The sequence below is a fragment of the Platalea leucorodia genome, assembly GCF_965183815.1.
Source record: "Platalea leucorodia genome assembly, chromosome: 2".
NCBI classification, from domain to species: domain Eukaryota; kingdom Metazoa; phylum Chordata; class Aves; order Pelecaniformes; family Threskiornithidae; genus Platalea; species Platalea leucorodia.
The window spans coordinates 26,068,621-26,089,757 of NC_138824.1; the positions used below are offsets into that span (position 1 = coordinate 26,068,621).

The window sequence follows — 21,137 nt, forward strand, 5'->3', positions numbered from 1 at the left end:
TGTCTTTGCCAGAAGGAGAGAGTTGTTTTCACCTGACTAGTCAAAGATAATTGCAACATTATCATTCTCGCTATCTCTGTGACTATGGGTATTGCAGTACGACCAAAAGCTCTGTACTAGATCTTCAGTTTTTTTCTCAAAATCATTAGTCCTATGTGAGTTGTACTTTCTGGAATATATCAGTAGTGAATTAATGTCTAAGCTAGTCATCCCTTTGTAATAGGTGGAGAGAAGTTAGGACACATTTAGGGTACAATTCATCTGGCCTGCTTTAGAGATCTATGTAAAAGAGAGATAAATTGGGCACTAGAAATCCCTATCTCTTTCCACTCACTATAGATGTCATTGTAGACCTCTGCCTTGGTCAGATTAATCGTGACTCCTTTAACTAGGCTTAACTGAACTCCAGACACAAAACTTGCTTTATGACAAAATCTGGCATGAAATTCTTTGATCTCAGACACTTAATCCAGTCTAATGATATTATGTGCCTTAGTAATATCCCCATCCCATAGATAGCTATAATTTGTTACATACATGTTCATAGATACATATTCTTCTTTATGAGAACTACATGTATATGGTTTGAAAGTAGGAACTTTATATCCGTCTGAACAATTACATGTCTTCAACCTAATGATTGGCAGGCGTGTTCCCTTTGTACCTGGCATCTAATAAATCCAAGCGATGCATATCATTGTCCCTCCAATAGCCTGTTATTTCTTCTCTACCTAACAGTGTGCAATGCCACTAGTCTGCACTGTCCTCCATTGTAAAGTATTTTTGAATACTGATTTGTTTCATTGTATGGTTGAGGGGATTTTCCGTTTTGTTCTTTTGTTTTATAAGTAGTCAAGTCTCCTTTTTTGCCTGCTGAGTGCTTGAGATCCTCAAAGGAGACTGTTCATGCAGTCTGAAGTACTAGCAAGCTCCTTTATAAAAATCTTTGCCTTACATCTTTAGCAACATCTTCCACAAAGATCTTGTGTGAGAAATCCTAGCTGTGTTGTATTTAGTAGGGAAGCAGTGCTAGAGCTTAATCTCTACTCGTGGTGATGGGAGATGATTTCCAAGTCCGTTGAAAAGCTTCCTTTCAAATTCAGTAGGATGAAGATAGTCCCACTAAACAAAGCTACTTCCCGCGGAAGGCACACAAGCTTCTTCTGTTTTATTTTGCAAGCAAATACATGAAATTAATCTTAACGTCAGAGGAGGTTCAGGTCTTTGTAGAAGGGTTATCAAGACTCTTATAAGGCATCTAACTTAATGGCATATTCTGAAAGTGGAACTTGCCAGTTCCCACAGCCATTTTAAGATAAAATTGTATTAGTCAAGACATCATTAACGCTCTTTACCTTTGTCCCTTTGGTCAGCAAGAGCTACCCTTGTGAATTGAGGATAAAATACTGAAATTTGTATTTCTGGAATGGCAGCAATGGGAATAGTTTAGAAAATAGTGTTTTGTTCTGGGTTGATTTCTCTGCTAAGATAGGGATATTTTCCCAAAACTGGTATGAAAATATCTCTATTATGTCTGGAATGTGTGGAAGTCAAGACTGAAAAATTGAGAGTAGCCCTTTCTCTTACCAGGTAGAGGGTAATCAGTACATATTTTGAGAAAAGAAATATCTACCCATTGGAATAAGACACAGGAGAAATAGAGGAGCATGGTATCTTCTGTTAATAGTAGCTAATCAGCCTTATTATGTAAAACCAAGTATCCTCTTTAAATTACAACTATGAATTTGAAGTAGTTTTAGCTATGGTGGTCACAATCACTTAAGATGAGTTTTCTCAATTCTGGTCATTATTGAAGCTATCCTTCCCTACCTTCAAGGTTTATTGGACTATTGTTTCTTTCAATGGTGCTTCCAGATCTCCAGCAGCGGAAAAGTGTGAATAATCTTTTTTTACGCTTCAGCTGGCAGTCTCTTAATTACTGAGAACACAATTAATGTTAACCAAATAATGGAAAGATATTTTCAGTTGACAGTTGATGTTTCCACTTAGCATTATTCAGGAGTGTTTCAGAAATTAAAGCATTGCAACAGTGTTATGCACCTTATAAGATACTGTGGGAAGAAAATCAGTATGTAGCTTATCACAACATTTTATCAAAAATGGATTGGCTTTTGAACTCCCTTGATATCACTGTCTGTATTTTTGCCAAACCACTGTAAAAGAACAGTTTTTTAAAAACTAATTTCTTAAAGGTATATGCTGTGGATGGACTGAAAGCTATTGATTTTTTTTCTTGACTGAACAAACTGTATTAAAAAGTTGCACAAATAGCTTTTTTTCTTTGAAGACAAGTTCTTCAAGTTTTTCTGATCTCATAGGTGTACAGTACTCTGGGTATTCTATAGAATCATAGAATCGTTTAGGTTGGAAAAGACCCTTAAGATCATCAAGTCCAACTGTTAACCTAGTACTGCCAAGTCCTCCACTAAACCATGTCCCTAAGCACCACATCTACATGTCTTTTAAATACTTCCAAGGATGGAGACTCAACCACTTCCCTAGGCAGCCTGTTCCAATGCCTGACTACCCTTTCAGTGAAGAAGTTTTTCCTAATATCCAACCTAAACTTCCCCTGGCACCACTTGAGGCCATTTCCTCTTGTCCTATTGCTTGTTACTAAGGAGAAGAGACTGACCCCCACCTCGCTACAACCTCCTTTCAGGGAGTTGTAGAGAGCGATAAGGTCTCCCCTCAGCCTTCTCTTCTCCAGGCTAAACAACCCCAGCTCCCTCAGCCGCTCCTCAGAAGACTTGTGCTCTAGACCCTTCACCAGCTTCGTTGCCCTTCTTTGGACACGCTCCAGCACCTCAATGTCCTTCTTGTAGTGAGGGGCCCAAACCTGAACACAGTACTCGAGGTGTGGCCTCACCAGTGACGAGTACAGGGGCACTGTCACCTCCCTAGTCCTGCTGGCCACACTATTTCTGATACAAGCCAGGATGCCATTGGCCTTCTTGGCCACCTGAGCACACTGCTGGCTCATACTCAGCTGGCTGTTGACCAACACCCCCAGGTCCTTTTCTGCTGGGCAGCTCTCTAGCCACTCCTCCCCCAGCCTGTAGCATTGCATGGGGTTGTTGTGACCCAAGTGCAGGACTCGGCACTTGGCCTTGTTGAACCTCATACAGTTGGCCTCGGCCCATTGATCCAGCCTGTCCAGATCCCTCTGTAGAGCCTTCCTACCCTCCAGCAGATCAACACTCCCAGCCAGCTTGGTGTCATCTGCAAACTTCCTGAGGGTGCACTCGATCCCCTTGTCCAGATCGTTGGTAAAGATATTAAACAGAACTGGCCCCAGTGCCGAGCCCTGGGGAACACCACTTGTGAGTGGCTGCCAACTGGATTGAACTCCATTCACCACCACTCTTTGGGCCCGCCCATTCAGCCAGTTTTTTACCCGGCGAAGAGTATGCCCATCCAAGCCATGAGCAGCCAGTTTCTCCAGGAGAATGCTGTGGGAGATGGTGTCAAAGGCCTTACTAAAGTCCAAGTAGGCAACATCCACAGCCTTTCCCTCATCCACTAAGCAGGTCACCTTGTCATAGAAGGAGATCAGGTTAGTCAAGCAGGACCTGCCTTTCATAAACCCATGTATGTTGCTACACTGTTGTTTGTATTCCTAATGTAGTAGCATAGAGATTTCCAGACTATTTTTAAACTAAATATTTTGCATAAGGGTAGTAGTCTTAACTATGCAAAGTGGACTAAAGGACTAATTTCATTGCCTGTCAAAATATCCTTTGCGTCCACAAAATCCTGACAAAATTCATGGCTCCCTCTTCCTCAAAATCTATTTGTACATATGTTTTCAAGAAACTGAGCGAAATGTTATAAGGGCATGAATGACAATCATGAGAACCATAAAAGTCAAATTCTACTGAATTTCTGCCTGCTGCTCAAAATTATCACATTGGTTTTCTGATGAAATATATGCTGTCTATTCCAACTGCCTCTGAGAGTATGTACATTTGAAGATCATGGGATAGTAATAAATACATCTTGATCTAATATTTATTGCCCTTCACCAACTACTTAAGGCATCAGAAGAGAGGTTTGCACATATATTTCATTATTAGTTTATCAATCATTATGTATGCATGAAGCAGTAGTAACAGGGTTTTTTTTGGAAAGTAACAATAATTATTTTCATTTGTTTGTACAAATTACAGATATTTTAAATGTTCTTTGTTTTTTCAAAGTACTGCTTAATACAAAAAAATTTTGGTATATGTTTCATCATATCTATGGAACATACTCTGTGCTTTACTGTTAACTTTTGTGGCTGGATGGTGTAACCTAGGGGACAGATTTTTTTTTTTTATTACTTTTGCAAGAAATGTCTAATCACAAAAACATTATCCTTCTCAGAGCGGTTCAGAAATACAGATATTATCATATATAACTGCCAACTCATCTATTTTTTTCTTCATGTGTTTTTTGAGTTTACACTAGACAAACATAAAAAATAAATAAAAAAATAGAAACTGACAAAAACTAGGGAAATTCACCTAGAAAGAAAAACATATTACCATATTGTTCCTAATTTGTATTTGTTTTTTGTTTCAAATGTAAACAGCTGGGTTTATACTCCGAAGTTGACATTTCTTTAATATAACTTTTCATTTTCTTAAATTTATTTTATCTTACATCTTTCTTAGTTAATGCCTTGGTAATGTATTGTTTTAGGAATGTTGGCATTTTGTTTGGCAACCAGGTAATCAATCAGACTGATGTACAGTTGTCTTATCTGACACACTGAGTGAAGGAGGTTTGATTAGTAAGAAAGAATCAAGACATTGATTAAAGACATTGCCTAAACAGATCAAGAGTTATGTCTGTCATAAGTGGCTCTTTTAATACTCTTTCTTTGGTCAAAGTAGAAGGAGCTGCCCTGTGTGCCTGCCTGAGTCCAGGAGTGAATGTGGGGAAAGAAACAAATGATAAGACTTTGAGGAATTTGAGCAAATAGAAGCAATTTCCATGAGCAAAAAGAGAAGACATACTTACAGATGTCCAGCTGTGAAAAATGGCTGAGAACTCTGTCCTCTGCCATGCATCACCTCCCAACCTTGATTTCCCCATCCTAAGTCTCTCCTGGTCCATTTCTTTCCCATTTCAGAGCCTCTCTATTTTTCCTGATCCAGAGCAACATCCTTCTCTTCACAAATCCGCTCTGGTTAAAGGGAAGCTGCCAACCCTTTGTCTTAAATCTCCTATCTCAAGATCTGTGGCCTTCCAATTGCCAAGCCACCCCAGAGTCTTTCATATCTGACCTTCCCCAGTCCCTCAGTTTTCAGCTGTGCTCCCTCTGCCCTCAGCCGTTCATGTTGGAGCCCGGGGGTATCCCTGCTTGTGGCTTTCACTCTTCCCAGCCAGATGCTGCCGTGACATGCACTCTACTTCCACCTCTTCAAGTGCACGATTACTGGAGCTCTGTTAGACAGATAGAAGTGCTATGACACAGTATAAATTTCCATGGCAACTCCATTCTTCGTTACTCCTTTCAATGTACTTTTAAATCAGACCCTTATTACTCTTTGATTCTGTCCCCATACTTAGTTTCTCATCTCAGTTTAATTGTACTGCTTCTCATGTATGAAAACTAGTAGATTGATGTTGCTATGAAGAGTTTTTTCACTCTGACTGTACAGCCTAGAGCTTAGGAATTGATTAGTTGACTCTGCCACCTATGGAGGAAGCTGTAATATCACTGCCTGGTTGGATTGAAAGCATTTTCAGCTAGTACTGTACTGTCCCTGAAAGTGTGTAGAATACTACAAAGGGGTCTATAAAAGGCAGCTAATAAGATTATTATCAATGCCTTAAGATACAGAAAACAACTCATAAATTTTCCATTGCACGTGCAGACTGAAAGGTGGCAGCAACTCCTGTATCAAGATTGCCCCAAACCTTCCATTACCAAACATTGTTATATTGTTTGCAGCAGAAATTTGACAATGATTTGGGATAGTGTGACTTTCAAATACATTTTCAGCCATATTGTAAGCAGTTAAAAATAATAATTTTGATACTTTTTTACTTTTGAAAATTTTCATCTGATTTATATCTAGTAGGGGGGGTAATCAAATTAAAAAGAAAAAAGACCATAGGAATATACACACAATTTTTCCATTTTTTTATAGTAAATAAATATTAAAAGCAGAATATTTTGTCTTGTCTTTTTTTTTGTAAAGGCAAAAGTGTATGTATTTACCACAGACATGAAGTGTCTCATTATTTAAGTAATAAACACGAGCGCTTTTTGTATTTTTAGGCATTTGGAAGTAGTGCAGGAACTATTTAGGTAACTCAGTAGGTTAAAACAATTACAATACACTTCATAAATCACAAGCAAACAAGATATTTTAGGGAAGGAGTGTGACGGATGGGGTCACTAGATATACAATATGTCATTTAGTTAACTTAAGCCCATATTTTTCCCATAATGTAGTGGATGAACTCATTAGTTACAATGAAAAACAGTTAAGAAGGAGGCATCTGGCTTCCAACTGCCTGTTTCTGACAGGGTTAAGATCGCTAGGTCTAGTAATGTTTCTGCTTTGTCTACTGACATGGCCTTGTGCTGCAGAAAACTTATGAAGTTTGCGGAAAATTTACAGGCTTACTGTCACAGTGTTATAACATAGACAGATGCAATCAGTTATATTTTTGCTTCTGTTCGTGTTTATCATTTTGCTAAGTTGTTTTAATTATTTTGGATTTTTACAAAAGCATATGCATTAGCAGTTTAAGATTTTTAGTAAATAACATTATGAATCAGAATTCAGTACTGATTCTTTATTCCTGAATTCTGAAGGCTACAGAAGTGCTATGACACCATATAAATGAACATAGAATAAAACTTATGGATATGCACTATTGTAACTAAAACTGGTTGTTTTTTGTGACTCATGCTCAGGAGTTTATAATTTACCTAAAATAGTACTAATAATAATGCTGATCCAGAAGGTCTTATAATATGTCTTTTCAGACATATTTATCTGAATTTCACACGTACTAATTTACTAGTATTCTTATTTAAGAGGCAATTATTAATCAGCTTTATCTGTTCTGAACTTATTTTCCTTTGATTTACAAAAAGTGAATTGGACCTTTTAAACCCTTATTCATTTAGCTTGCTTGATGTTTTAAAAATGAGAGTTAAAGCATTGGATTTAGGTAGTTTTTTGAGATTGTTATTCATGGTGATAAATCAGAGTAAGCTTAATTGGCTTAGTGCAGTGTATTCATATAGATACTGGAGACACTAAGAAAAGTAAAGATACAATTCTGGTTTCTGTGGAAATGAAGTATCCATACACTTACCTGTATATAGAATAACTTGTCTTGCTATTTTTTTCCTAAATCATTTTAATTAGTGTTATGTATTGCATAGTATGTCATATCTAAACTCTATATCCACAAATTTAATTTTCCTTCCATTTTTAACTTCAAATGGTGCAATCCTCTAGGTATTTTATTCTCATTTGGGAACAAAGGATTACAAGGCACCTGTCAGAGCAATTAAGTACAGTCCTATTTATAGAGTCTTGAAATTAGTTCTGATTTTTGAACTTGCTACTCTAACTGGAAGGCTATTCCAGAACTTTAATTCCATAGTCATGGCTGTCACTTCTCAATCTAAATGTATTCCTGGTGAGTTTGCACTCAGTTTTTCTCATGCCAACTCTTCTATTTAGCTTAAATCCTTTTTCTGGAATTTGCATCCTGAAAATATATGTATAATAGCTGTTGTATACCCTCTCAGTATTAGTTTGGCCAGACTATATCAGCCAAACTCTTTCTGCAACAGTTGATCACGGTGGATCTACATAGTGGCATATCCATCTTCCTCAAATATAACAGCGTACACAGTATTCCATAATGAACCCTACCAAAGCCTTCTCTAATGCCATTAATACTTAACTGTTGCAGGAGCTATTTCTTCAGAAAAGTTGGGAATCACATTTGCCTTTTCCATGGCAGTGTTGTATTGGTAACTCAATAGTTACCAGTGATTGATGTATCCAGGTCCTTTTCTTCAGTCATTTCCAGTTGATGAATTCCAGTTATAATGGGAATCTCTGTGTTAGTCACTGGATGCATAGCTTTTCACGATTAAATGCAATTTGCAGTTCTGTCATAATGCCTTCTTATAATCATCCTTCTGTGCATCAATTGTACCTTGTAACTTTGTCGTCAGCAAATTTCACCAGAATGTTTTTATTTTTTCACCTGAAATCTTTATTCAAATTTTAAACGAGATAATCGCCATGGTAGTTTTCCTCAGGTTGATGTTTTTTCTTTTGAAACTATTTGATGGCTCCTTCTTAGCCAGTTTCTTTTCCCACCATCTATTAATTTCCAGGTTCTCCTGACTAAATTGCTATCTGTTGTGACAACCCCAGCTTTACTGAATTTTATTACGTTGGCCCTTATTTTCTTTGAGCAATAAATATTTAAAAAGCTGTTTTAGCAAAGGCATTTTGTAATCTGTCTTGTTCCATTCCATTACTATTTTTTACTCCAAAATAAATCCTGAAATCTTGCTTACTGTTGAAGGCTTGTAGTTGTCCAGATCATTTTTTCTCCTTTCTTAAAAAGAGAAACCGTGTGTGGTTTTCTCCAGTTGTATGTTGCTATCTCCACTTAACTGTTTGGCAAAAGTACTTGCTACTAGACCAGTAATTTCATAGACTGTTTCTTTCAAATTTTCTTGGAGTCAGTCCATTCCCTTGACTTTAATACATTAAAATCTTTCTTTGATTTAGTTAGGGTATTTGAATTTTCACAACCACATTTCTCTAGCTTCACCATGTAGTGGACTGTCTTCTTTTTTCAGTGTCCTCTTTTCATTTACATAATAATGGAGCCTTATGCTATTTTACTTACCATACATTACAAAGGCAACAATCTGCTTGACTGGCAGTCCAGTCTTACTCTTCCCTTCAGTTGGGAAGTGTTATCTTTGTATGGATGAAGTTTAAAGAGACTAACAAGCAGAAAATTCATTAGGATCATTCTGTGGATCAGATGTCCTTCTGTGCCAAATATAGGCAGTACTAAGCAGATATGGATTTTTTTACTTCCTGACCTGGCAGATGCTAAGTGCATTTTATGCAGCTCATAAATCCAGTTTCTACTTCCTGCTTCACAAAGCAGGGTTCATATCTATTTGATAAGATGTGTTTAAGGCACTTAGGAAAAAGAGAAGAAGGAAGTGGCTTCACCGTTTATAGCTGTTAAGAGAAGAGAACAATACTCCTTATAATGGATTATTCTGCTTTGTATTTTTAAAAGCCTCTTCTGTTCTATCTATATCTGTTTGTTAATACTTGTGCACATGAAGAGGTTTACACTACCATTAGTTCAAACGCATAAATAATCTCATACAGAATTTTTTATGTGCACATGCATACATGCACACTTATGCCCATGTGGTAAATATGTACATATTTTACACCTGACTGTATCAAACAATTGGTAATAAGTTATGTGATTGTTATTAAAGTTACATTGTTGAAGCACATTTTGTTTGGAATAGTCAGAAGGGCAGAGCTTCATCTAAGTATGTTGTAAAATATTTTCCATAATACCTAAACTGCTATATCAGAACCATAAAAAAAGAAAAAAAAAAAGTGTTCTTATTTTATACATAGACCAGTTAAATTGTATAATCAAGACAAGTGATCCAATGAAAATAAGGTAGTTTGAAAATAAATTAAAAAATCGATTTCAGTACAAGCTTTTTGTCATTAAAATTAGCCACAGTCTGTTGTTCTAAAAAAAAAGTAACCAAAAAGATGAATATGGAAGTTATTCACAGTTCTAGCTAACTTTCCACTAAACGTAGCAAATTATCCTTATTTAATGAAGTTGTGTCTGTTTCACTGAAGTAATTAATAGAGGTACGCTTTTCTTAGTTACAAGTTGTTGTAGAGTCCATTTCAATCGGGCAATGTTCCAAACTCAACAGATTTCACTTACCTGTCTCTATAAAGCTGTGTTTATTTTGTTCTTAACGTTTGCCTGAAAGAATTACGTTATTTTACCTTTTGTGGGGAAGGGGGAGTTATCTAAAGAATCAACAATAACACTTCTTTTTTTCATTCATGTATAAATAAATTTGTATTCAATATAATGATATGTGTGTAAAAGTGTGTATAATACACATTTTAAACAAAAGACAAAGCAAACAAAAGGTCTAGCAGTTTTCTTCTGAATGCAAGCTTAATATTTGCTGACAGCAATAAAAAGACTAAATTTTATAGTAATCCTAAAGCATAAGTGATTGCATTTTTCTCTTCCAGTAGTTTCACAGATCATACAGATATGCAGTCGATAGCTTGTAATTTTTAATGTTGTTTTTGCTGGCAGTATTTTGCTATTTGATTACTGTGTGAGTAGTGGGCTGTAATTTCTAAATGTCACTGAGCTTGCATAATGCAACTTTGGGCTCCCTCTTCCAAGCCTTTATATATGCCAAACAGCTGTTGAAAGCAAAATATTTTGTATGTAAAATGAGTTTTTCAGGTTTAAACTACTAAGATTTGTGAGCTTTCTAACACATTTCTGTCTTGTAACACCTTATGATCATATTTTTAGGAACACAAATCAAACTAAGTTATAAGTATTGTTCATAATCTCTATTTCACTGCAGAGACACCAACTGTATTTCCAGAAAATATCAAAGATAAAGAAACACCGACACCAGTTGAAGATATTCAGCTGGAAAGCTCTATTCCTCATACAGATTCTGGAATTGGAGATGAACAGATGCCTAATATTTTGAATGGGACAGACTTGGAGACCAGCACAGGCCCTGATGCTATGAGTGAGCTGCTGTCTACTTTGTCCTCAGAAGTGAAGAAATCTCAGGAGAGCTTAACGGAAAGCCCCAGTGAAATCCTGAAACCTGCATCATCGATATCCAGTATCAGCCAAAGTAAAGGCATCAATGTCAAGGAAATACTGAAAAGTCTTGTGGCAGCCCCTGTTGAAATTGCAGAATGTGGTCCGGATCCGATCCCTTACCCAGATCCTGCACTGAAGAGAGAAGCTCAGGCTATTCTTCCCATGCAGTTTCACTCATTTGACAGGTATATGGCTGGATTCATTATTTTATATTGATGTAATTTAGAAGTTTGAAGGATTTTTTTTTTTAAAACATGGTTATTCTTCTATTCGTTTGTATTAGACTATGTTAAAAAACAGCTGCATTACTTCTTTCCTGTGTTACCAAAAGGGACCATATAGTATAGACAAAAGTAATTCACCTTGTTTTTCTCTGTCAGCAGTGAATAAAACTCTATGAGGTACTTGGAAAACAAGTGTGTTGTAAAGAAATATTTTTACAATAAAATCTTTTTTTCCTTTAAAACAGCATTTTAGTGAGGAGAAGGGGTAATATCTGCTGATATAGAACAGACTGCAGAAATTCAGTCAAATATTTTTTCAAAGGCTTAAATCTTAGTTGGATCCATCATTGCACTGTTTTCTGGTACTGAAATTCTTTGACCATGGCAAATTGTTTGCATGGTCATGGTGGAAACCAGTTTCCTTTTAGGTTTTTAAACAGCAAATGTGCTCAGAAATTAGTGTTTAAAAATTGCTGAACATTTCCACAAAGAGTCCTTTGTTTCTCTTTTTAGGCTGTAGCTTCCCAGCTTCTAATGAATATACTTTTCTTTAAATGCCCAGTCCATCTCAGTTATCCTGAACATAGAAGTTGTGATAAGATGTGCAACTGACAACATCCTTCCCAAAGAAGGGTAACGTGATCCATTGTGGGTTCAGTCTTAACCTGTGCAAAGAGCTAACTCTTACGAGTTGATGTGGTTACATTTTCCAGTATGACAAGATCCCTGCAATTTCTTCATAAAAATGTTTTAAAAAAGTAAAAAATGGAATCAAGACTTACTTAACTCAAAGATATGGTAAAACATGTCTCAAAATTTTAAGCAAAGTTGTAGAAATATATTAGTTCATCATGCAGGTACAAGAATTAAAATTCTGGAGGAAATAAAAAATAAAACAAGAAAACAGCTATGTTGTGCTTTATGAGAAAAAACCATCTGCATTTACAGAAAACCTGCAAAAACAACAGAAGTCTTCATTAAAGTCTTAAGAAAAAGAATACACAATCAATGTTTTCAGTGTAATGTAAACAGTAAAGTGCAAGAAGATGCATGAGGATTTTAGAATAAAAGTGAAGAAGCACTTTTTCATTATGAATTCCATAGAAAAGCTGATGCCTTTTTGTCTGTGTATATATATTAGTTCTGAGGCTGCTTTTCTGAAATAATTCAATAAACAGTAAGATAGCATCTGTTGTAACAAAGAAGATTGGATCAAGATAGGAAAAGTGAAATGTGCTTTAGAAGCAATGAATATATGCCTTTCTAATAATATTTTAGATCTTAAGGCCATTCCAGAGAAAGCTCATTTAGCAACTATTTCATTAAGAGGATTTTTTTTTGTTCATCAATCTGTGTATTTTGATTTTAGAGTGATTTCAATGTGAAGTGAAAAATATTTTTTTTCCTATACAGTTAGGAATTTTTCCTTATCCTCTGTGAGGAACCATCATATTCCAGAACACATTCTTGTACATTAAGCAGTACAAAAACTTGTGCTGCATGTTGAATTAATAGCACCTAGCTGTAACCACCAAAAGGTTGCTTTAGTTGAACCTATTCAGCTAAATTTCTACCTTGGTCAATTAAGAAAAATACTTCATTCACAGGGTTGTTGTTAATTCACAAAGTGCTAGACACCTAAATTAAGATGGAGCGTTTCACCTCATGAGATGTCTTTTTCATCGTTAGAGGGAACTTAACATCAAGATGATTGAAGAGACTAGTTTATTCTGTATTTCTGAATTATAGCTTTATAAGAAAGCATTAAAACTCTAAAGGGCTGCAGTAGGTTGGCCATAACCTGTATTTAGTGTGAGCACCTCCATTAGATTCTTCTTGCAACAATGTGACTCCTTATCCATTTTAAACATCATTATTAGTAGTTGCTAATACAGAATTATGGAATTATTTTAGAGGTGTTTCATGTCTAGAGCTTACGGATTTAGACAGGCATTTCATACTTAATGAGTTCTCTTAGGAGGTAGAGAGTTTAGTGGTTTGTTTTTTCCCTATCCTGTTACCCTCCTGACCAAGTTGCGATTCCATGGTTTTCTGTACAAAGTGTACAGCTGTGTTTGTATCTTGGTAGCAGAGGTTATACCATGTCAGCCCTTGCCATTGTTTACTTCTTCAGCAAAAAAAAGTGTTAATGGTTGAAGTTTAGGCAAAAGAAGACCCATTTACATCAATTTTGTTGGAATATTTTGTTTCTCTTAAATAGGTGATCCTGCTGTCTGATTTTGGTGGGTGAGGTAGATCATGCTTTTTAATAAAACCAACAACTATGAAGGGAAAATTGACAGGTTCAGGCAGGTCTCAGCAGATCAGGAAGTGTTAGATTCTTTCCTCCAACTAAATGGATGTTATTGAACTGTGAGCAACTTGATAAAAATACTTATGTTAGCCCACAGGACCTCAACTCGCTGGTTGCACCTCATGGCTGCATTATTGAATGTTGACCACTGTTCAAGCAAATGCTTCTCTGTGCAGTTTGCTCATATTTTCAAAGTACTTACTTGACCACTGTGGCAATCTTTGGAGGCAGAAGATGGGTGATGTTGCTTTTTTTTTCAAATTACATAGGAGAAGCAGCTTGAGATCCTGACCCTATAACTTTTCATGAGGGCTGAAACAAAGGTTAGGGGGGAAAAACCTTGAATAGTATATTGAAATAATACTAGAATTAATTAAAATATTAATTGAGAAAGCAACATAAATTTTAGCTTGTGGTGGTTTATGAACATTTTGTGTTGCCTATAGTATCATTGAAAAACTGAAAAAAATTACAGCGTGATTGTTTTTCCATACTTGCTTACGTAAATATAATTGTGTTTACTGATATAAAATAACAATTAAATAATATACACTGCATATTTTTTAAAAGCTAACACTGTGCCTGTGGACCATATTTGTGTAGGATCTTCTTTTGCTGTAGTTTATGCAGCTTTTGGTACTCCACTGAGCAATATGGCTATTGGTCATGTTTATTGTCTCTAGGGAGAATCACGAGCAATGGAGTGTATTGTTTTGTCAGGTTTTATTTGTTTCAGTTTTTATAAAATATACACAGTGATGCCATATTTATAAGCAAATCGAGGTTAGAGAAATGTATTTTTCACTTTAATCAAAAAGATATTCTTAGTCATTGTGAGGCTAGACTTTTTATTTTTGCATTTGGATAGCTGAGTGCCTTGTAAAAGAGGAGTTGAGGTAATAAGTAATTAGTAGAAAAGTAACAGTATCTTTGTTGTTTTAAAGATATTTCTTTAACTATAATCACTGATCTTACCTGCAGGTAAACTCCATATAAAGCAAACTCCTGTAAATAGAATTAAGAATTCTATTTTATCATTTAATATGATGTGTTTTGCTCTGCATGTTCTTTTAATTGTACATTGCTAATATCTTCATAAGAGTCATTGTGTAATAGGCTACAGTGTATTCTTCCATAGAATTTGTGAAGTTGTAAATGAAATATAAAAGCAGAAAATGCTTCCAACATGTTTTATCAAATAGGACTTGTGTGTAGTTAATGTATGCAGCAGTTCAAATACTATCGAATGTAAATGATGAGGTGATATTGATGAAAGGAGGGGATTGAGGTCTCGGGGGGCGCTGATGACGGATTGAACAGAAGCGGCCTTGCACTGCACGTAACTCAAGTCTGTCGTCTTCACCGCTCAAAGCTGTAATGGGAGGTGGCAGTCTGAAATGAGTTGCCACGGCAAAGAGTATTATTTTTGAAATGCTTTCACACAAATCACTAGGCCCTGCATACAACTTAGTTTCATGCTTTAATGTCATCAGGAGGCACAAATTGGTGTGTCTAATTGTTTGCCACCTGCCAGCAAAATGAGCTGCCAGCCAGCCAGACGGGTTTGATTGTCTGTCAGCTCTTCAATAGATTGAGAGTGACAACATCAAAAATTTCACTTCAAACTCTGAAGCTTTGAGCAGCTTTTCAGAGACCTCTTCCCCACAAGTGCTTCTGGACAACTGCATTTTTCAATTAGTTTTCAATATATCGTTGCCTTCTGCCTCATCTGTCTTAAGGTAGCTCTAATTACATTATGAGCTACATAAACAGATTTCTGGGACACTGGAGCCTGGATCCTCAAAGTTATGACATGTCTTTTAACATCAGACTGAATTCCTTGAAAACGGCATCCCGGATGACATTTTTAGAAGCAAACACAAAGGGTTATTTCACCTAGATTTGCAACTAATGGAGCATAACTCACCAATAATTCCTTTTTTGCTTTCTCATCTTTTGTCTGACAAAAATCTGTCCCCGTTATTGATTTTTAGGGTTTGGGGATTTTTTTGTTTCTGTCTTTTTTTTCAATTTGCATTTGTCCCACTAGACGCAACCTAGACCATTAATGTTTATGAATTTATTTGTGATTCTACCCAGTACTGCCTTCTGAAGCTTACGTTTGTTCCATTCTACTTTTTTCTAGTGGAGAGTTTTTAGAGGGGTGCTATTATTGAAATTGAGAGTGCTCTTAGTTTTGTGTCTCAATTATTATTTTTTCAAAGTGAGGTAATTTACATATATTTTCTGTACTTAGTAGAATTATTTCAATAGGAAACATGCTTGCATATGCAGAAAATCTTGAGTTCCTGGAAATAAGATTGGTTATTTTTGCTGCTATTAAATACCATATTCCCTTTTAATCCATTATCACTTCATAAATTGGAATACTGTGGGTTTGCATAGTTTAAATGCTCAATGAAGTCTTTACAAGCATATTTTGAAATATTTTGAAGGACACACTTTTGAAGTATTTTTGTATTGGTTTTTGGAGTGTTTTTCCCCCCCATCGAAGGTCCTTGTGGCCAGTTTTAAAGGTATTATATGCTAGAAAAGGGGGACATCTTGTGAAATCCAATCAGGGCTGATAAATGTCCTGCCAGTTAATACAGAGAAAGAACGTCTTCAAAAAATATGTTTAGATAAAAATCTATTTTTTATATATGTAGGCTTAGTAAATCCTTTGACACCATTTCCCACAGCATTCTCCTGGAGAAACTGGCTGCTCATGGCTTGGATGGGCATACTCTTCGCTGAGTAAAAAACTGGCTGAATGGGTGGGCCCAAAGAGTGGTGGTGAATGGAGTTCAATCCAGTTGGCAGCCACTCACATGTGGTGTTCCCCAGGGCTCGGCACTGGGGCCAGTTCTGTTTAATATCTTTACCAATGATCTGGACAAGGGGATCGAGTGCACCCTCAGGAAGTTTGCAGACAACACCAAGCTGGCTGGGAGTGTTGATCTGCTGGAGGGTAGGAAGGCTCTACAGAGGGACCTGGACAGGCTGGATCAATGGGCCGAGGCCAACTGTATGAGGTTCAACAAGGCTAAGTGCTGGGTGCCGAGTCCTGCACTTGGGTCACAACAACCCCATGCAATGCTACAGGCTTGGGGAAGGGTGGCTGGAAGTCTGCCTGGCAGAAAAGGACCTGGGAGTGTTGGTGTTGGTTGACATCCGGCTGAACATGAGCCAGCAATGTGCTCAGGTGGCCAAGAAGGCCAATGGCATCCTGGCTTGTGTCAGGAATAGTGTGGCCAGCAGGACTAGGGAAGTGATCATCCCCCTGTACTTGGCATTGGTGAGGCCACACCTTGAGTACTGTGTTCAGGTTTGGGCCCCTCACTACAAGAAGGACATTGAGGTGCTGGAGCGTGTCCAAAGAAGGGCAACGAAGCTGGTGAAGGGTCTAGAGAACAAGTCTTCTGAGGAGCGGCTAAGGGAGCTGGGGTTGTTTAGTCTGGAGAAAAGGAGGCTGAGGGGAGACCTTATTGCTCTCTACAACTCCCTGAAAGGAGGTTGTAGTGAGGTGGGGGTCGGTCCCTTCTCCAGAGTAACAAGTGACAGCACAAGAGGAAACAGCCTCAAGTTGAGCCACGGCAGGTTTAGATTGGATATTAAGAAAAATTTCTTCACCAAAAAAGGTTGTCAAGCACTGGAACAGGCTGCCCATGGTAGTGGTTACGTCCCCACCCCTGGAGGTATTTAAAAGACATGTAGACGTGGTGCTCGAGGACATGGTTTAGTGGTGGACTTGGCAGTGCTACGTTAATGGTTGGACTCGATGATCTTAAGGGTCTTTTCCAGCCTGAACAATTCTATGATTCTATATTTAGAAGGACTACTCAGACTATCTATGTGTTTTACTAGAATAAACTTTTTTTCTTTTCTTTTTTTTTTTTACTGATTGACAGAGTGGGAACAATACAAGAACTGTGAGAGAAGATGCACTGAAGGCTCAAATAGAGAGGTTCAATATTTGTCTGTTTTATTATTGCACACCTTTGGGAGATCATTGGTATGCACTGGTCTTCACAGTCATTTAAATAAAATGGCAAAATTAGGAGATTATATTCCTGTTAGAGTCATTAGATTCTCCAAAAGATGATTGCTGAAAAATAGATTTGATTGCTGAAAACTTAATGAGTTATGAATAAATATGTTTTAGTCTTTTTCCAACAGAAAAGATTACTTTTTAAAGTTCATAATGAAAAACAGTTGGAGGAAACAGAGCACCTTTCCCATGAATCAAGAAGGGACAGTTACAGGTGCTGTCTCTGCTTAGTCATTACATTCACTGTTACTTTAGGTATCACAGTAGTTTGTGAACATGCGAATTAAAAAAGTAATCAGTAATGTGGGAATTGACTCATCTGGGATTCCAGTTCACTCTCAATAATTTTGCTGATCTTTGTGCAGTGGAGATTGTGGTCCAAAGGAAAGACTTGAGAGCTCCTCTCTCTAGAGTATCTTTTCAAAGGCAGCAGTTAAAATACACTCCATAGAATAGGAAGTATGGTTTCAGATCCTGTTTGACAGAGAAGGGAGCTGAAGTTGCATTGTCTGTACTCCTAGAGGATGTCTTAGCCACTCGTTTACTAAATAAAATGGGGGAGAAGGTGGAAGCGCACCTCCATCTCAGCTGTTCATTTAGAACAATTTCATCCCAAATTTATTAATATGTTCTAGTCAACCAAAATTGGGTATATTAATCCTCTTTTTTTTTTCATCTAGCTGTAATCATATTCCTCTTGTCTGTCATTCAGCAATCTGTACAGAGGTAACTCTTTCAAAACTCTTCTTATAATCTGTGTGATGTGCATCTTTTCATATTCATATGCATGAAACTGTAGCTATATATCTACTGAAGCTTTATGTATGTTTTATGAGGAGAAACCAGCATCTCTCTACTCTAGATATGATTGACTGGATATACAGCTGAAAATTATACTGGATTTTTGTCTTACTTTTTTACCCCAATGGGCCACTGTAAAATCACTATTAAAGCTGTTTTGACTACAGCTTTTTAGCTCTTGCTTTTTTGGATTTTTTTGCATCACAGATGCAGGATCAGATTCCTCACCTATCCCTAGTCTGTACCTCATGCTGTTTGTTTCTTTGTTTTTTTTTTTTTCCTTATTCGATTATGTTTCTGGCATTTAATACATGACATTTTCACTTATATTCTATTCACATTTTTCAAACTCATTAGATTTCCAGTATTTCCAATTTCACTGTTCATCCAAGGCCATTCATCTTTCTTGATAGTTATCTTTTTAATATCTTACAGTTTTTGCTTGTTTCTTGTCAATGTTTTAGATCATTTTAGATGCTTCAGCTAATTTATCCTGAATGCAAAGGAGATACTAGTGACAGGGAATTTCATTGGGGGTAAATACTCACTCTCTTGCTTTATCTGAAAGCGAAGATCAGTGATCTTTATGTCCTTGTCCTTAAACCACACTTGAGATGATTCCCTTTCTTCTATTTAGAAATAAGCAATTTGTGTTTAGTAGATGAGGACCATTTTATGTACTTTAAGATTTAGGTATTTTGATGAATGTATGGTATCAAATGACAGAAAGAATCCGTAATAACTGGACAACCAGCACTAAGATTTCATTTGCATAAGTCTCAAAGATTATATACTTCTGAGAGCCTTCTGTATCTCTTCAGTATACATCACATTTTTTTTATCCAGTTTTTCTTCTCCATGAGTGTTGACTCTGAGTTGTCTCCTTGATTTCAGATGAATCTTAACTTAATGCAGTCAGCCTAACAGAAGGTTGTCTAAAGGAGGATTCAAAATGTCTTGTTAGTACATACTAATGATCACTTGTTACAGACTCAAATCACAATCTGGGGCTGAAATCAGAAAGAAGAGTGAGTAATCAGCAATACACATTTCATAAAGGACTGGACATGTACATAAGTACGGAGAATATAAGTAACTTTCACAGAAGAAATACTAAGCTTTCTTTCCAGAGATTAAATTAATCTAACTGTAGGAACAAGGTAAAATGTAATATAGCAGACCAATTGTCCCCCATTTTCTACTGTGATTTCTTCTGAAATGTCTGGCAGGAGTTGCTTGCATTTTGAAGAGCACTTCTTGAAAATGCTCGTGCTTTCTGTTGTGGCGGAGGAAGGGAGGAACAAGAATATTAATTCAGCCTTAAGAGGTTTCACATATCCCAGAAGAGTGTTAAGTGATTCAAATTTAATTGCTGCTGCTCAGATAGGTAGCACAAGACATCTAGTATTGGAGGCTTATCTCTGACCTCTTGATTAACCAGAGTGATTAGGTTGGAAGGCCTTTAGATTTTAAAATCGAGAAGTAGTATAGAATGTGGATCACAGAGAAAGAGAAAATATAGTGCTGCATAACCTGATTTGTCTGCCACTAGCACTGGGTAGCTAAATTTTTAAGGAAAGTTAATTTGAGAAAGTATTTTTTTTTAATTTCCATTTCTCTTTTTGCAGTTCAACATGTTGATGGTATTATTTTCTATCTAGTTATTTCATGTGAACTACTAAACCTGAGAAGAATCCTGTAGCCATTTACTGAGGTTATTTAATGAACCAGCAATGCACGAGTGATGTGCAGGTTGAACCAACAACACTCATCTTAAACATGATGTGAATTCTGATGACTTCAGGCTTAGATTCACTATTTGAAAAGGACAGTCATTGAGCAACAAAATAGTGATTAGTAGTCACAATTCTTTTTAGAATTGTAAACTACCTGATGAACAGAGAAATAAAATCAGCCGCTACATCCAATTACTACTAAGCTTTTGTTGACTAAATCATTGAGGATCATTTGGGATCATGATGATGTGATTCAGAAAAATGTGGACCACTTTGGAACATTTTGGAAGTCTGAAATACATTGTAGAAAACAAGGCCTAAAATGCAGTGATGGAAGTGTATATAACCTTTTCTTGTAATCTGTAGATTTCTCTTCTTCCGTGAAAGAAATATCTGAATGTGCTGTTGGAGCGGTTTGATTGATTAAAAGGAGTGTTTTTTCACTTGAGATTGGTCAGTCATCCTCTTTCACCTTTCTTGTTCTGCTGTTCCTGTGATTGTTTTGCACATTTTTGACCACTGTTGTGTTGTTCGTATAGTTTTTCAGTCTCCTTCATCTGGATGTCATTCTGTATTCACTCGCTGTATTTTGTTTTATCAGTAGGAGTGAGACATCTTGACAAGGTCACCATGTATGACATGTCAGAAAGCTGCATTTTCTTTCAGTCTGGGATTATAATGTCTCACTGATTTTGCCTATTCTTATGGTAGAGAGGTTTCTCTTGATGTTTCTTGATAATTTGTAATTTAATAACACCTGACCTGTCTTAATGTCCTGATTCAGACCTACAAAAGAATGTTAACCATATGTAGACCATTAGTATTTGTGGGATCTGGGCAGGATTGTCCTTTCTTGCTATAGAAGCTGATTTTCAGTCTTAAACTACATTCTTAAGAAAAGAGTCTGTCTTTATAGGAGGCCAATACATTTGGGGGTTGGACTAGATGACCTTTAAAGGTCCCTTCCAACCCAAACTATTCTATGATTCGAATACTTACGAGGAGTGAAGTTGACATATGTGGTCTTTGCTATGGAAAGTTAGATGATCTTTTGAATACTCTGAAAGAGCACTGAG

At 36.7% G+C, this 21,137-nt stretch overlaps 1 protein-coding gene across 4 annotated transcripts in view; it reads left to right on the plus strand.

Moving 5' to 3' along the window:
* Positions 1-21,137, plus strand: part of NBEA (neurobeachin) — a gene marked incomplete at its 5' end in the record, with an annotated part of 522,572 nt that overhangs the window by 199,243 nt on the left and 302,192 nt on the right. For all 4 annotated transcript variants that reach the window (XM_082332788.1, XM_082332786.1, XM_082332789.1 and 1 more), the window contains one exon: positions 10,682-11,120. In XM_082332788.1, the coding sequence (XP_082188914.1) occupies positions 10,682-11,120 (439 nt within the window). The remainder of the gene's footprint in view (positions 1-10,681; positions 11,121-21,137) is intronic.